We start from the raw sequence: 18,460 nt of genomic DNA on the forward strand, positions 1-18,460 counted from the left end.
TACTCGCCTTGGTTGTTTATTAATTCAAGTACAACAGTAGTGATAAACTAATTTGTTAATTAAGATTTTACTAAGCATATCTAATGTAAGTCCTAATTATATTTTTAAAAATATTCAACATACTTTACTCTTACATTTTAGTCGTAAAATATAGGAAACATATTTAATACTTACTAAAACAAACTAGCAATTTCCAATAATCTACGTCAGGTTTTCCGCAAAAGAGAGCGATCTTTGAACCATTTAAATAATCTACACAATACATGTCCGGCTTGTCTACACTGTAATCATCAAAGAGTGACCCATTTTTCAAAATGTTGACTTGTTCAAGCTTATAATGCTCGTGTCCTTTTGGACAGATCATATTATGAATAATAAAAAAATCCCCCTTCTCTGTGTTACTGGATGTTTTTGGATCATATACGTTGACCTGAAGGTATTCATTACTAGGCTGGCATGATGGCAATTCAGCGGAAACTTTCACAAGTTCTTTTCCAGCAGGACAACATTTTCTTATGCAGGCTTTAGATAAGCATGGGCATGCCCATAACTCACCGTTCTGTTCGAAATACTGATCTCGCGTAAAAGTCATATTACCAAAAAAGACACTGTGGTCGGCTTGAATAGATTCAGCCGGTATTTTCACTCTTAAAGATTTAGGGCACAAACAATAACCGGACGGTACAGCCGAAAGAACAAGCGATAAAGCTAACGCGATCATCATATTTGCTTAGCTTCAGCACAATCGACTAACAAGACTAACGCGATTTCTCTCGAAATAACAGCTATTTGTATAAACTGGTTGTGAATCACCAAATCAAGTACATGGCTTGAATGACAATGCTTCGTATATGTTATAAAATGTGTTAATATATGTTTATGTTGGATTGCGTTCAACACATATTAAGGACAATATATTTTTTTAATTAATTATATATTACATTAAATATGCTGAGTACAATCTTAATTTATAAATTAATTTATTACTACTGTTCTGTTGTACTTGTATTAATATACAAGCAAGGCGAGTACGCGATTAATACATCGGTATATATTTCCCAAATTAAAATAAAATTAATCCACTCAAGCCAAAGTTAAGAATATACTTATAACAGGTCAATTGAAAAGTCCCCGGCCTACCATAATAAAGCACATTTTTTTGGCAAAATTAGTTTTTTTTATTCAACATAATTCTCTTCAAGGGTGATACACTGATTATAGCGACCCTCCAACTTTTCGATACTATTTTTGTATTACGATTTATCCTTTGCTTCAAAACAGGCCCCAATTTCGTCGACCGCCTCTTCATTCGACAAAAAATTTCTTCATAGCGAGCATTCCTTTGAGATCTGAGAATAGGAAAGAGTCGCTGGTGGCCAGATCTGGAGAATACAATGGATGAGGAAGCAATTGGAAGCCCAATTCATGGATTTGTGCCATCGTTTTCACTGACTTGTGACACGGTGCATTGTCTTGGTGAAACAGCACTTTCTTTTTCTTCAAATGCGGCCATTTTTCGGCGATTTCGTCGTTCAAACGGTCCAATAACACTATGTAATAGACGCTGTTGATCCATTCGCTTCCTTTTCCAAGGTAGTCATGAAAATTATTCCATGCGCATCCCAAAATACAGACGCAATAACCTTGCCAGCCGACAGCATGAAACGGGTTCATCGTGTGCGGTCCACTCGGATGACGATTGAACTTCGGAGTGAAATGATGGAGCCATGTTTCATCCATTGTCACATATCGACGCAAAAACTCGGGTTAATTACGATTGATCATCTTCAAACACTGCTCCGAATCTTCAACTCCTCGTTGTTTTTGGTCAAAAGTGAGCTCCCGCGGCACTCACTTTACACAGAGCTTTCTCATACCCAAATATTCGTGAATGATATGATGTACACGTTCAGTTGATATCTTTAGAGTATCTGCTGTTTCTTTCAGTTTCAATTTACGGTAATTCAAAATTATTTTGTTGATTTTTTAAATGTTTTCGTCGATAACCTCTTTTGGGCGTCCACTGCGTTCACCGTCTTCGATGCTCATATCACCATGCCTAAATTTAGCATACGAATCCTTGATGGTTGATTTTCCTGGGGCAGTGTCCGGAAACTCGCCATCAAGCCAAGTTTTTGCCTCAACTGTATTTTTTTCCTTCAAAAAGCAATATTTTACCAACCCGCCAATTCGTTTTTATCCATTTTTTTCACAATAGCAAAAGTTGCTTCACTCAAAATGCTGTAATTCACAAACTAATGATCCGACAGCTGTCAAATTTATTACATTTATTACATTACACGCATCTTAACTAAAAAATATATGGATTTAATTCATATATAGTAGCGCCATCTATGTGTCAGGCCGGGGACGTTTCAATTGACTTGTTATAATATAAAAATCTACAATGCATAGGTAATGTCTCCTAATCCAAAATCAATATTTTACATAGTTCTAGGGTCTTTACGAGCAGAAGACGTTTGCATTTCCTACACTACTCCCCGAGGAGACCCCAAAAATTGAGGATATTTCTTCTGTATTTTTATAATAAAGGAGCAAAATATAACTTAAGGACTGGTTCAAAACGTAAGTAGTATTAAACGTAACTATTTAGTAAACAGTTGTTTTAGATGCTTAGTGCTTAGATGCTTTAAGTGCTTGCATGTATTTTGATCATCGATACCCCGCTGAAAATGCAAAGATAAATAAATTAATATAAACAGCTGCTAAGCAAACTGAAAATACTATTGAACCGTTTCGACAACGCTGTTTCATTCCTTGCCAATCAAAAAATACGGCCTTACTGTGACGTATTGTGACTGGTGATGAACTATAGATCTATAACGACAATTCCGAACTGCAAAATATCGCAGAGAGGCAATATACTTGTAGAACTAGAAACCCTGCAAAGTTAGTGTTGTATAAATAATTAAGAACGTCTTTTTACTCATTTAGCAGTAGATTATTCGTCCGAAAAAATTTGAACGAAATAGATACAGTTACATCTACCAATTATTTTGAACATTACGGACGGAAATAATTTTTGAATATTTTTCTCTTTTGTATTCGTATAACTTATGAAGAAAAAAGTTTTTCCTGATGTGTAATATTGTTTATGTATATTTGTCGTGCTTGTATTAACTAGATATCTGTTGAGACGACGTACAGTCGTATTAATCTCTGAATATTTATACATTTTTTCCACTCAAGAAACAATGTTATTCATTGGCATCTAGCATGAAAAAGTAAAGGTCGGACTATAGCGTAATTTATGCAGACTGTAAACAATCAACAAGGTTATAAAATCGGAAAGTTTTAGTATTCACATCAAAAATAAGAAAAAATACCAAAGAAAAACTATAGAAATACATCGATAAAAAATATTTTTAAGAGAATCTCAAAACAAAAATTCTATACTGTATCGAAGCTTCTCCCGCCCCAGTCCTTTTTTTATGCAAAATTCACTTGACGACCGCGGGGAGAAATCTCAAACCAATCGTCGGATAATCTCCTTCAGAAACTCTTGGTCTTCATTATCGAATTTTACTTGACAACTAAAAGTTCGATACTCTCATTTACAACTATCGACATTTTTCAGACAAATCTCTAAATTTTATGATTGAAAAGATAATTAAATGGAAACTGAGTATGTCAAACTATTATTAAACAAAGTGATTTAATTTTTAACCGACTTCAAAAAAGAAGGAGATTCTATGTTCGGCTGTATTTTTTTTAAAGTATGTTCGCCGATTTCTCCGTCCTTTATGGACCGATTTTTAAAATTCTTTTTTTATTCGAAAGAGTGCCCTTCCGAGGTGGTCCCATTGGAGTCAAGTTAGGAACGATGGGGGGAAATCGAGGGAAAACCTCAAATTTCAAAGGCACGTACAATGTTTTCACATATAGTCTATTCAACGTTTTTTTATGTATGCGTCATAGAAATTTGTGATGTCAAAAAGTCGCAATGTTGCCGCATCAACTCTGAGTTTGGATATTTCAAAATGGTTTATTAGGGCACTTTTGGCAAGACAGTAGCAAAAAAAGTCTAAAGACAACAAAAATTGATGGAAAAAGGTAAAAGTTACAATAGCATTCGATTTGATTTTGTTGATCATAATACTTATTAATAGTGAATTGCAGATATATTGCTATTCATGTAGGTAATAATAATGGTTTTATTTCTGGTACAGAATTAGTGTTTTCCTCCAAATCTAAGCGCAACTATCATGGGGAAATGAACCATAACATGTTTTTATTATTGTTTGAAAATCAATGGTTAAAAACCTAAAGGAACTATCAGTTATTATTTTAAACTCGATAAGACATACAGAGAATTTGATTGATAAATGGTGGATCGTGAAAATGCTTTAGATAGATTGGAAATTAACAGTTTAGTGATTGCCTTGGACAGTAACTTGGAAAGTGAAAGTGACTAAAGGAAACCTTCAGGATATATGATAATACTTGAAATTCCTAGTAATGAGAGTGGAAACAACTAAAGGTATGCACATAATTAATAGAATATAACTGTAGAAAATGGAATTGTAGGGCGTCAAAAATTTGTGCGCGCAGAAATGGTTGTAATTGTTCATAATTAAACATGAGCATTAGGTTGATTGAATTATTTAAATGATGATGATTTAAAAATAGTGATTATGATGTCAATGGTAAAGAATAGCCTGGGGAATCAAAAAAGTTCGAAGATAATGAAATGCAATATTTATTGTATAAAAACCCGGTCTGTTTTCTGTGGCATAATGTGACTGGCGATGAGAGGCAGGTAGACGAGGGTGGTCCAATAAGTACTTAGTTATTATCGCATAGAAAATTTGCTGTCGTGTAATACATTTTACTGTCGAAATTTCAGCCGAATAAGACTCTCAGTTTTGTTTTTACCGCGTGTGGAAACCGGCGTGTCACAGATTTTAGAAAAGTAATATTGGTCAGTGGAATTCGCTTAGCGTAATCAGAGAGCGCTTAAATGCTATATGGCGACACTTCTCTTTCAATGGTGACTGTCAAAAATTGGTTTAATGAGTTTCAACGCGGTCGCATGTCCGTTTTTCGATGAGTCACATCCGGGTTTCCCGAAAATGCCTGCCACGGAAAATAAAATAACAAAAATCCACCATATCGTATTGGCAAACCGCCCATTGAAGGTGCACGAGATAGCTGAGGGGGTAGGCATCTCGAAAGACAGCTTAGGCGCCACGTTTACTTACTCCAGACAACAAGCACAAACGTGAGACTACTTTAGAGTAGTGTTTGACGATGTTTAAGCGCAATACGAAGGAGTTTCTGCGTCATGGATCCACTGGTACACATTGTACCAAGATGTAAACTTCGCCCGTCGAATGTGCTCTAAATAAGGCGAAGACTATACTATCGGCCCGAAAGGTGATGGTCGCCGTTTTCTGGAATTCACAAGGTATGATCTACATCGACTACCTGGAGAAGGGCAAAACGGTCACATGGCTGTACTATGCCGAATAATCCATGACACTCTTGAGGCTCTTCAACCATGACAACGCTTCGACTCACACTTCACATTCGCCACTGCCAGATTGGCTGAATTGGCCTACGCAATGTTTCCAAATTTTTCAGATTTATCTATGTGCAACCTTTTTATATTCGTACTTGAAAAAGTCACTAATCGGGTAGAAACTTAAGTCGAATGAGGAAGTTACCGCCGCCACGGAGGCCCACTATGCAAATCTGGAAAAAACATATCTTTCAGACGGGTTAAATAAGTTGGAGCATCGCTGGGTCAAGTATACCGAGCTAAAAGGAGACTTCACCGATATACACCTCCTAGGATAATTGCCTCCACCACTGTCGCAGGTGACTGTCGGTCCCTCCATGAGGAGTCTACCAAGGGACAGTTACGACTCTGGCAGTATCAGCACCCAATTCAATCAATATAAAACTGAGAAACATTCTGAATACCTTACGATTCCAACAGCGACGACTATATGAGGGCAGAATTTATATCGGTGAAGTCGGAAGGACAAGTCAGGCTTCCCGTTTCATAGAGTATATTGACGGCTGAACTGTTTGCCATATATAGGGCTCTGACCTCAATACAAGATGTGCAAGATAAACGATTACTTATCGCCTCCGATTCATTGAGCTCCTTAAAGTGCCCCCAATCATATCTACCTCTACACCCGCTAGGAGTGCTTATCCGTAAACTAACCTCTAAATTGGAAAGGAGCGGCAAAACTATCGCCTTTATGTGGCTCCCTTCCCACTCTAGAATCATTGAAAATAAAGGAACAAATTACTTAACCAGGAAGAGGGAGGGATCACTTACTGAATTTCCTCTTCTGGAGTAGATATATGAAGCACCACTCTACTAGAATCTTTAGACATCTAGACCAACTCAGATGGGATTTAACAGAAAACAACAAGCTATGGGAGGTGAACAGAGAGTATTATTACGGCCTTAACACCAGTAACATCAGAAGGCACAATTTAAGCTTATTGACTGACTGACCCATGAGTTTCTCATTAAGGGAAGAAGTCCAGCACTGGGCGTCGAATGTGGTTACTTACTCTCAACCAAACACATACGAATCGAATGCCGAAGATACAACTCGCAAAGACCGTTGGTCAACCTGGGACAGATGATGGACCAGTGTCTTAGGCTAGAGAACCTGGACAAGCGATTAATTTTCTAACCGTAACAGGACTGTTACTAGAAATATAATAGTGTGCATCTATGTAATATCATGCATGTTCGCTTAAATTTTTTGTATAATGTATGTTTAACACTCCATAGGTTATGCGACCATTATACTGTAGCATTCATGAATCCGTATTCTTTTACATAATTTGCTTGTCATCTTGCAACATATTTGTAATAACATTGTATACTTTAAATGATAGCTGATACAGTAATTGTGATGTATATTGTATGTCTGTAAATAGACCCAAAATGGTCCCGAAGGCTGATATACAACCTACTATCATACAACGACGATGTCAAGCACAAAATGGGTTAGTGTATGAGAGGGGATGGTCTTATCACTAACGCCCATGAGGTTGGATCAGCAATGTGTAATGTATTACGAGTTTCAGATATCTCCAAGTCCACAGAAATATTCTATTCAACGATCCTTATTTAAGGATAATTGAGAGGGGCAGGGATTTACGAACTCAATTCAGAATATTAACTCACATTTCTGCTATCAGACAAATTAATTAAAAAATAAATTATCTAATAAAGTAGAGATAACTTAGAGTAAATTCTAGTTAAAAACCAGAACTATATATATGTAAAGAGAATCAAACATAACATAAACAGGATATCATTCTCCACCACAAAATGCATCTTACTTATCATTTCCGGTTATTGTGAGGCATAGCTTTGGTTACAATATTGGATAAAATATTTTTTATACAATGTAAGTCATCGACCAAGTATAGTAAAAAACGTGAAATTATATAAAATATTTTTAACAAAAAAATTGAACCGACTGAAAAATAAATAAGGAAGTCACTAAAAAGTAAGATGCAATCACACTTTTTTTAACAGCAAAAGCAAAAAGTTATAAAACTAAATATCTACATAATGATGGTTGTAATAACTAAATTAAAATAAACAAAAAAAAACAAAAACCTTTCTACTATACGTATTTTATATACTAGTATATACACACAATTTATTTATAACCTATTTATCTATGTTGCTCTAAGAAAAAATACACATATATCATGTACAATAGAGAAAAAGATAGCAGAAAAAAGATAATTACGACGAAATTGGCAACAGCAAAGGACTGAAGAGAATAAAAGAAAGTTTAATAGGGTAATAAAAGAGCTGAAAGAGCTAATCCAAACTGAACAAAACCAAGGCAGTCAAGAATACCTAGAAAATTTGACATCAACTGAGGCTACAGACTATTCGTTGTGGAAAGCAACTAAAAAGCTTACGAGATCCCAGCAGCATAACCCACCTATTAAAACAAACGAAAATAATTGGCCGAGAAACAATAAAGAGAAGGCCGACATTTTCTCAAAATACTTAAAAAATGTTTTTAAACCTTTCCAGTCTCAGCTACATAAGGATGAGGAAAATAAAATTACTAGCTTTCTAGATTCGCCATTTCAAATGGATTTACCGCACGAGAAATTAACGGTCAAAAAAGTTAAACATACAATAATGAGAGAGATTAATATTTAAAAAGCTCCTGGTTATGACTTAATTACTGGCCAAATTTTAAAAGAACTATCAGAAAAGGGTATAAAATTATTAACATTTATATTTAATGCTATGCTACGAATTAATTACTTCCCTAGTATCTGGAAAGTAGCTAAAATATTAATGATTCTTGAACCAGGAAAACCACCAGAAGATGTGACCTCTTACCGACCTATAAGTTTATTAGCAATAATCTCGAAAGTTTTCGAGAAAAACTATATAATAGAAAAAATAAAAATAATTCCAGAACATCAGTTTGGCTTTCGCAATAAGCATGGGATTATAGAAAAAGTGCATAGACTTGTAAACAAAATAAACGCTGACCTAAATGCCAAAAGATATTGTTCGGCTGCTTTTCTGGACATATATCAGGCTTTTGACAAAGTATGGCCACCACAAAAATAACAACTGTGGTAACATATGCAGACGATACAGCAATCTTAGCATGCCATGAAGATCCAGTCACAGCATCAATAAACCTACAAACCTACCTGGACCAAATACAATTATGGTTGAAGACATAGCGCATTAAAGCCAATGAAACAAAATCCACGCATATAACGTTTACCCTGCGTAGAAGAACATGTCCACCAGTGAATATCAATCATCGTCAACTCCCCCAAGCAGAGCATGTTAAATATCTTGGTATGCATTTAGATCGACGCCTAACCTGGAAGAAGCACATACTCTCTAAACGGAAACAACTGGGACTAAATTTATATCAAATGTATTGGCTCATCGGGCGCAAATCCAAGTTATCATTAAGTAACAAGGTATGAGTCTATACTCAAGCCCATTTGGACATATGGAATCCAACTATGGGGTACTGCTAGCAAATCTAATATATCCATCATTCAACGGTTCCAAAATAAGGTGTTGCGTGCCATTGTTGATGCTCCGTACTATATTTCAAATAAATTGATACAACGCGATATTCCTCTAGAACCTATAACGAGTGTAATTCATCGTGTTTGTGCGAAGTACTTCGAAAGAGGGTCAGTGCATCCCAATGTACTCGCTAATCAGCTAAATATGCGACGTGATAGTGAAGTGGGTAGACTAAAACGTTTAACACCACCTGATCTGATTACTGGACATATATAGACTTTAGAATAAGCTTTAGAATAAGACTAATTAATTAAGATAATATTTTATACAGAAGATTGCTTAATGAAGTGATTTTCTACATGCCATGTATATATAATATAGACATAAGAAATACTTATTGCCAATAGGGCAGATTGTAGTTAGAGTAGATATACTTAAATTTTAAATTTGAACGAAGAACAGAAAATGAGTGTGTTGACAAACGAAGCTAATGATTAATATAATTAACTCATAGTCAATACAAATTTTAAGCAGTGTTTTTTAAAGATTTTGTGTCACTTTCAATTATTTGATATTACATAGAGAGTTTTGTTAGACTAATGTGTTATAGTAAGTTTGGAACGATTAAGAATAGTATGGTAAAGTCAAGCTATATTTTACATAGTTTTAAACAGAACAAATTAAAATGTCTACTTTATCGAAAATTTGAGAATAATAACTGAAAAATATTTAGATTTTCGGAATCAGGTTTTGATTTAATTTCATGTCTGATGACCAGACAACATCTAAGCAAAGTTGTTCTTGCTTAAAGACTTATAGTAATTGACATGATTCTGGAGACATAGTATATCATTGTACTAGAGGTAATTAATTTTTTTCTACATTTTTTTGCATATATTTTGATACGTTGTTGTGCTGTGTGTTATTGTTATGGCGTAAAAATATGATTTAGTAACACAGCATTTTTAATTATTCCCTTTACTCTGTTGTTAGAGAAACATGATTAACTTAACAATTTATGGTCAAATTTCGACCAAACGGTGGTCAATAGTAATAATTAGAAGCAATTTTAACTCACCTGGTAAATAAATATACAGATTTGAAACCTGCTCGTTCACTGAATAACAAACGATGGTGATTGTCTCGTATAGTCGTTTGCTGGAGTCGAAGGACGTGTCCACGCAGAACTGATGATGAGCCTTGATGCCTTCTCCTTTGATGATCAGCGATGAGTTGTATATCAGGCCATAGATTTCATTATGACTCATAGCAACACTACAAAATAACATAATTAAATATAAAATAAAAATAATAAAAATAATATAATATAATTTAATAAAAATAATAATAAATATCAGCTTGTAAAAAAATTATATTTTAAAATTATTAAACTAATATTTTTGGATCATCATCTTTTTTATATTTTTATACATTTTTAAACATTATTTTTTTTTTACAAATTTTACTGTAAATTAAAGATAAATGTCTTATGGTTGCAATTGAAAGGTATAAATAATAACTCTTTTATAAGTCAGAAGTTGATGCCAAAGTAACTGTGTAATAGGTCAATTGAAAAGTCCCCGGCCTACCATAGTAAAACACTTTTTTTGCAAAATTAGTTTTTTTATTTAACATAATTCCCTTCAAGGGTGATACAATGATTATAGCGACCCTCCAACTTTTCGATACCATTTTTGTAGTACGATTTGTCCTTTGCTTCAAAATAGGCCTCAGTTTCGTCGTTCACCCCTTCATTACACGAAAATTTCTTCCCAGCGAGCATTTTTTTGAGATTTGAGATCAGGAAATAGTCGTTGGGGGCCAGATCTGGAGAATACGGTGGATGAAGAAGCAATTCAAAGCCCAATTCATGGATTTTTGCCATCGTTTTCACTGACCTGTGACACGGCACATTGTCTTAGTCAACCAGGACTTTCTTTTAATGCGGCTGTTTTTTGGCGATTTCGTCCTTCAAACGGTGCAATAACGCTATGTAATGGTCGGTGTTGCTGGTCTTTCCTCTATCAAGGCAGTCAATTAAAATTATTCCATTTGCATTCTAATATACAGACGCCATAACCTTGCCAGCTGTTGACTGTTGCATTTTCCCACTTTTTGGAGCGGGTTCATCATGTGCAGTCCACTCGGATGACTGTCGATTGGACGGAGTGAAATTATGGAGCCATGTTTCATCTATTGTCACATATCGACTTAAAAACTCTGGTTTATTAGGTTTGATCATATTCAAACACTGCTCCGAATCATCAACTCGTCGTTGTTTTTGGTCAAAAACGAGCTCGCCCCGAGTGTGTGTCGCCCACTTTACACAGAGCTTTCTCATACTCAGATATTCGTGCATGCTATAATGTACACGTTTAGTTGATATCTTTAGAGTGCTATTTCATTCAATTTCAACTTATGGTCATTCAAAATCATATTGTGGAGTTTTTAAATGTTTTCATCGGTAACAACCTCTTTTGGGCGTCCACTGGGTTCACCGCCTTCGGTGCTTATTTCACCACGTCTAAACTTAGCGTACCTATCCTTGATGGTTGATTTTCCTGATGCAGTATTCGGAAATTCGGAAACAAGCCAAGTTTTTGCAGTTCCGTGCTAGCTCTCGAAGAGAACGGTCGTGTCCGGTCCGCCGAACCTATCTGCGCTTCCGAGAATTACCCGAAACTTTCCCTAAGACGGTCGACCCGTTATCACGTTTCACCAGTGCCTACGTAAAAAAAAAAAAAAGCGTCTGTAAGCGCCGAAAAGGCGTTTTTACAGACAAGGCAATGGCGTCATGTACGTCAGAGCCGACGTCGCCTCCTGAACATAATCCCAATGTTTCAAATTCAAATGGACTATCTTCAGAAGACAGCCGAGAAGTGCTTATAACGGAATTGAGAAAACAGAACGAAGACCTGCGAAAGCAGATAGCTGACCTTAAAACGTTCGCAAAAGCCCAAACAGACGCCCTGAACAAACAGACGGAAAAGCTGGAAAAGAGCGAAAAGGCTTCCGAAGAGCTCAAGGAAGAAATAAAAACTCTCACAGCTACGATAACACAATTCATGAAGCATCAAAGAGATGCCATGGAAGTAAAGATTCCCGCTGCCATAGAAATTCAGTCCCAGACACCAGCTAAACCGACACAACACTTAGACCAAACTGAAGACTCAGAAGACGGTTTCACCTTGGTGGGAAAAAGGAAAAGAGGGCCCGTCACTCCACCTCAGGAAAGCCAGCTGCCGAAGGCCGGCAACAAGGGAAAACAGGCTCCCAAATCACAACCCAATCCGGTAGCCAAGCCAGCCACTAAATCTACCCAATCGAAAGCCAAGGCTAACGTACAGCCTTCGATTACAAAATTTGCCACCAGACCAGTGCAAAACAAGCCGACCACCAAGACGGCCCCACAGCCAGTACCGAAACAAGTTACCACAAGACCAACCCAAGACCAGCCTGCGCAGGTAAGTAGCCAGGTCACTAAACAAGTCTTAACCTCCACAGCAAAAACAGTGCCAACCGTTTCGGCGACTGTTTCTCAAAGTCCCCCAAAGGAAAAAATTCCGCCTATAGTGCTCCGTGATAAGAAGAGGTTCATGGAGCTCATTAGAATTACTAAGGCACAATCAATAGACATTATAACCCGAAATAAAAAGGACGGCATTTTCTTATTCGTCGCCACAAGCGACAATTACCGTAAACTTACTACCCTGCTCGAGGAAAGGAATTACCCTTACCATTCCTTCTGTCATCCGGAGGAGAGAGCATTCCGGGTAATAATAAAAAACATCCCAGAATCACTCTGCATTGACGAAGTACGTGAACTTCTCTTTGATCAAGGCTTCCATCCCAAATTTGTGCAAAGATGGAAATTAAAATCCGGGACAGAACTACCAATTGTTCAGGTAGTTGTCCCTCGCGAAGAGCGACAGATCATATATATGACCAAACTCGGCGTCATCACAGTGAAGGTCGAGGTCCAGAGAGGAAACGGCCAGCCAGTGCAGTGCTTCAACTGCCAGCTTTTCGGGCACTCCAGCTCATATTGCCGAGCCCCCCCACGGTGCGTCAAATGTGCCGGGCATCACGACACTAGATCCTGTACCAAAATCCCAGAAGCACCTCCAAAGTGCAGCAACTGCGGTGAAACTCATACCGCAAACTTCAGCGGTTGCACCTGCCGTCCTGCTCCAAGAAAACCAAAAATTCCGACCGAAACCAGACCTCCACAAGGTTCTGCATGGAGTAACCAAGGTGGCAGAAAGCTAGCCCAAAAATTAGCCAGCGCTACCCAGCCTGCTCCAACTCAAACTCCTGCTCCAACCAATACACCGGACCTTAACTCCACAATGCAGGCGTTTACTGACCCGCAGGCTTTCCTACAGGTGATCGCCCTGGCTCACCAACTTGCTCGTCTTTTTCCAAATGTCGCCGCCTAAGCGGCAACACTTACCTGTCTCTATAACTTTCAGCAGCCTTTAACTCTTCGAAATGGCTGTTCCGAAATCTCTTATACTGATGACATGGAATGCAAATAGCTTACGCGGAAAGCAAGCGGAATTGGAGGACGTCATAACATTCTATGACGTCGACATCGTGCTCATCCAGGAAACTTTCCTGAAACCTTCGCATCGTCTCTCTTTCGAACACTTTTTTGTCTACAAAAACGATAGAACTCCGGGTCGAGGCGGTGGAACCGCCATTCTCGTCAGAAAAGGAGTCAAACACGAGCTCCTTCCATCGTTATCAGTAAACAACTTCGAAACAACCTCCATTAAAATCGATATCCAAGAACGTCCCTTCGTGATTACATCCCTGTACAGGAAATCTTCTGCATTCAACTATGCCGAATACCGATCACTCGTCGACGGAAAATTTCCGAAAATAATAGGTGGCGACTTCAACGCCCACCACCCCACCTGGGGGTGTTCCAGAGCGAATCCCGCAGGTAACGCCATCGTAGCTCTAAGTGCAGATCTGGGCTACGGTCTTGCCTTGCCAGATGAACCCACCCATCACCCTAGTACAGTCTCTCAAGGCGCAGCAAGAATCCTTGATTTCTTTATTCTTCAAGACGTAAATCGCGATTCCGAAGTTCGAGTCCTTGACGAACTAGACTCTGATCATCGTCCGATCCTTCTCAAACTCGGAAACTGCGCCACCACTCAAGTCCCACTAACAAGATTCAGGAAAAAAACCGACTGGAAAAACTACCAATCTCTTCTCCTGAAATCCGATCCAATTCCGAAAATTAACACATCAGAACACCTCGAGGAAGCCGTACTCAAGCTAACTCGCGATATTCAGTCTGCTCACGAATCTTCCACAGTCAAAATTTCATCACAACCCCAGCCGTGGAAAAACAATCTTCCCGCTTCTCTTAAACGTGAAATTCGCATCAAAAACGGTTTATGCAGATTAGCTCGATTCACCCTTGATGCTGCAGACAAAAGGGAGGCGAACAGAGCATGCAAGAGGGTAAGGGCGGCCGTCTCGACTTGGCGAGCAATGAAATGGAACTCATTTCTCGCGGACCAAAGGCTGGATGGCCCCCCTTCCTTCTGGCGTGTCTCCAAATGCCTCGTGGGGAAGACGCACAATGTCATCCCTCCCCTGAAGTCAGCGGTTACAGGAAATTTTGCAGTCACTGACCAAGAAAAAGTCGAGCTCCTTGCAGAGACCTACGAAGCTCAAATGAAATGCCTCCCACCCGCACAGAACACTAAAACTAAAGACATTGACACTGTCATCAACGAATCCAACTCCGTCAAAAGACCAGTAACCCCCGCCTTTCTTCTCAACCATTTTGTATCTCCAAAGTCTCTACAGACTATGATCGGCAAACTTCAAACCAAAAAATCTCCAGGTTTCGATGGAATATCGATTACCCAGTTAAAAAAGCTCCCGCATAAGCAACTCGCAGAACTGGCAAACATTATTAACTCCATCATGAGACTGCAACACTTCCCGGCGTCTTGGAAACACGCACATATAGCGGTTATACCCAAGAAAGGAGCAAAATCATCTCCATCTGATTACAGGCCTATCAGCCTTCTCAGCGCCATTTCGAAGCTTGCCGAGAGGGCAATACTCTACGCTCTCAACTCTTTCACAAAGGAAAACAACATCATTCCAGATGAACAATTCGGCTTTCGCGCTCACCACTCATCCGTCCATCAAGCTTCCCGTCTGGCTGCACACATCCATCATGCTCTTGACCAACGTAAAAAGCTTGGAGCAGTTCTTCTGGACCTAACCAAAGCCTTCGACAAGGTCTGGCACGACGGATTGTTCGCAAAGTGCGTGCGGTTAGGCCTTCCAGAAGACCTAACCGCTCTCATCAAGTCCTATCTCTCGGACAGATCTTTCCAGGTCAAGATCAGGGCGTCACTTTCCAGTCGTAAACAAATCGATGCTGGCGTACCTCAAGGTTCCCCGCTGGCCCCAGCCTTATTTAATCTCTTTATTTCAGATATGCCGAGAAAAGAGCATATTGACGTCGCCTTTTACGCTGACGACACTGCTTTCTTCACGGCCGCACGGTTGCAAATCAACCCCCTGAAAACCCAGGCCATCATTTTCCACAAGCAGCGTTACGCACTGCGCGTCTCGCAACTTAAGATCGACACCGCAATAATTCCATGGCTGGATAACGTCACGTACCTAGGTCTTCACTTCGACCGGCGGTTCGGTTGGCATTCCCAAATCCAGAAAACAATCCAAAAAGTTTCGGGGATAGCAAACCTGCTATCTCCTCTGATCTGCCCTTCTAGCAGGCTTCCCATCTCCATCAAATGCTTATTTTACAAGATGTTAATTCGGTCCGTACTCCTCTACGGATCTAATGTCTACTTCAAGTTTGTTACACCCAACCAGGTCAAACGGCTTCAAGTTTTCCAAAATAAGCTCCTCAGGAGAATATTAAACGCTCCATGGTTTGTCAGAAATAATCAAATCCATAGGGAAACTGACACTCCAGAAATCAAGCACTTCATATCTCAATCATTCCACAAACAACAACTCAGCTCAAGTTCTTCTGAAAACGCGCTTGTTCGCGAGCTGGTCGACATGCTGGGAGCTTAGCACCGCGTCACCGCTAAGCTCTCCCCCTTTTCCAGGCTGAAACGACCTCATCCGTCGCTACAGTCATAACTTTTGCCCCCATACAACAGTACCCAGTTGTGTGTTAACTCAGGTTCGCGAATCAATAGAATCGCCGGGCTCTCGTGCCCAATAACGGCTGCCCGATCAGCGGGTGCCATATCCCCAAATTTAATGCAGTAGCAGTAGTGATCCACAGGGGTCAACTGTGAGGCGGTTTCGGTTTAGTGTATTGGTAAGCCCAGAGGCAGTCCCACATAACCCGGTCCAACTTGTCACTCCAGGGCAAGTCTCCGGGACCAGGTATGCGTCATGCATTCCACCGCCTGGTTTTTAGGCCAGAACAAAAAAAAATCAAGTCCAAGTTTTTGCTTCAACTGTATTTTCCTCCTCAAAAAGCAATCTTTTATCAACAGGGGAAATTCCTTTATATCCATTTTTTTTACAATAAGAAAAGTTGCTTCAGTCAAAGTGCTATAATTCACAAAGTAATGATCCGACAACTGTCAAATTTATACATGCATCTTTTGAGAATTAGGGCTAACTAAGGCACATGCATTTAATTCTTGTAGCGATATCCATATAGATGGCATATGCCAGGCCAGGGACTTTTCAATTGACCTGTTATAGACTGCCATTGTCATTGTCTGTTATTGATATTATCAGTACCATCCATTTTCAGTAGCATGACTTGTCGGCACATGTATTTATCAGTACTATTATTTATCAATGCTATGATCCTTTAATACAATCAATCGCTCGTACTTTTAGCTGCCAATATATTAACGTCAACACCGTTATATTTCAATATTACCTGACGTTAGAAGTATATGTCTGATATATTAGATATATTATTAATTTCGTCCTTGTCATTGTACATTGGTTTCTTAGATACGTTTTCAGAACCATCATCCAACTACTTCGTCACCAACATCTCGCGTGCTTTGAATATGCTTTATTTTGCCATTTATTGTGTAATGAGCTGTTATATCATTTATATTGATCTGCGTTTTTTTAAGATGTTAAATTCATTATCTTTATTTTACGCTTTGAGTTTAAAAATAATCTTACACGTGCGAAAAAGAAGCTTCTAATTAAAATCCTACTATTCTAGTAATATCGAAACCTAATAATATCTTTCAGTTGCGCATCATCGTACTTGGGTGGTACAGATTGAGCTCGTACTGAGAGCTACCCAGGATGATGTCGGGATCCAAGCCGGTGACATTGCTATCGAATGTGGTCACGTTATTTTATTTAAATATAATTTGTATTTAACGCCCGTAAAACCGAGTTTTATTTGTTTATATTTTCTTAATATTTTTTTCTAAATCACAGACAATTACACGTACCATTCAAGAAAATGATAAATCGTTCCAAATATCTATCGTACTTGGAATTCCATCTGACAGTTCAATATTTTAGACCTTTTAATTTTGTGTCGATTATATTTTTTTTAAAGGTTTTGAACCATATTGTAAAGGCACTAGGCGGGATTACCGCTTCTTTTTAATTTTATGATTTCTCGCCGTTGCGAATACCAGGCAAGAGAAATAATTATCATCAATGGTAATATTGTCGATCTTTCTTCGAGAGGAGATCATAAGAGTTCATTTCTAAAGACGCGACGGGGAGAGTCTACGTTCTTATTCAGATTTGTACTGGTTTTGTCGTCCAAGCTGAGTTTCATCAAATGGTGAGTTTGTTCACAGATAATTTTAGTTTCCTCTTTTTAATTCCCATTTATTATTTATTAAATCTCCAGTTAGTATTATATATTTGTTAGTGTTCATTTATTATATTCTATTTACTATTTTCCGTTTATTATTATTTATTTATTATTTTCTATTTATTATTCTCTATTCATTGTCCTGTACTTACTACTTACTTATTTATTTTTGTATTCATTTATCGTTATCTGTTTAATTCTACTCCATTTTATTACTTCTTCGAATCGTCGTAAATTCCACATAATTCTTAAATTATTGAAAATCAAAGATAATAATTTTATGGTTGCAACTGTAAATATAAGTTTTAACTATTTTATCAACCAGAAACTAACGGCAAAGTGACCAGAGTTACTGATGTTTAGTTATGATCTATGGGTAACTTAAAGTATACATAAACGCCACCGAAACTTGTTTCTGTTAGCTCTTGGTAGCAGCACATCTAGCATGTGGCTTTTAGCTTTCTCTCTTGTATGCGGTGTAAGTTTATCATAGCTGGACCTGAAGAAGTGAGGTCACTAGCAACAGTGCTGCTCATTTGTTTTACATATTTACACATTAACTTTGACCTTAGCATAGTTTATCATTGCTATCACTTACC

At 38.2% G+C, this 18,460-nt stretch overlaps 1 protein-coding gene across 2 annotated transcripts in view; it reads right to left on the reverse strand.

Annotated features, from left to right (window-relative positions):
• LOC143197896 (uncharacterized) overlaps positions 1–18,460 on the reverse strand; it is a 133,120-nt gene that overhangs the window by 42,294 nt on the left and 72,366 nt on the right. Inside the window, exon 5 of one of the 2 annotated variants that reach the window (XM_076406692.1) lies at positions 10,110–10,306. In XM_076406692.1, the coding sequence (XP_076262807.1) occupies positions 10,110–10,306 (197 nt within the window). Of the gene's footprint in view, positions 1–174; positions 757–10,109; positions 10,307–18,460 lie in introns of those variants that run through there. The other variant, XM_076406694.1, reaches the window with a different exon arrangement.

Source organism: Rhynchophorus ferrugineus, unplaced genomic scaffold, assembly GCF_030347505.1.
Source record: "Rhynchophorus ferrugineus isolate W39M unplaced genomic scaffold, kcgeb_rfMv2 rfM6, whole genome shotgun sequence".
Classification (NCBI taxonomy): domain Eukaryota; kingdom Metazoa; phylum Arthropoda; class Insecta; order Coleoptera; family Curculionidae; genus Rhynchophorus; species Rhynchophorus ferrugineus.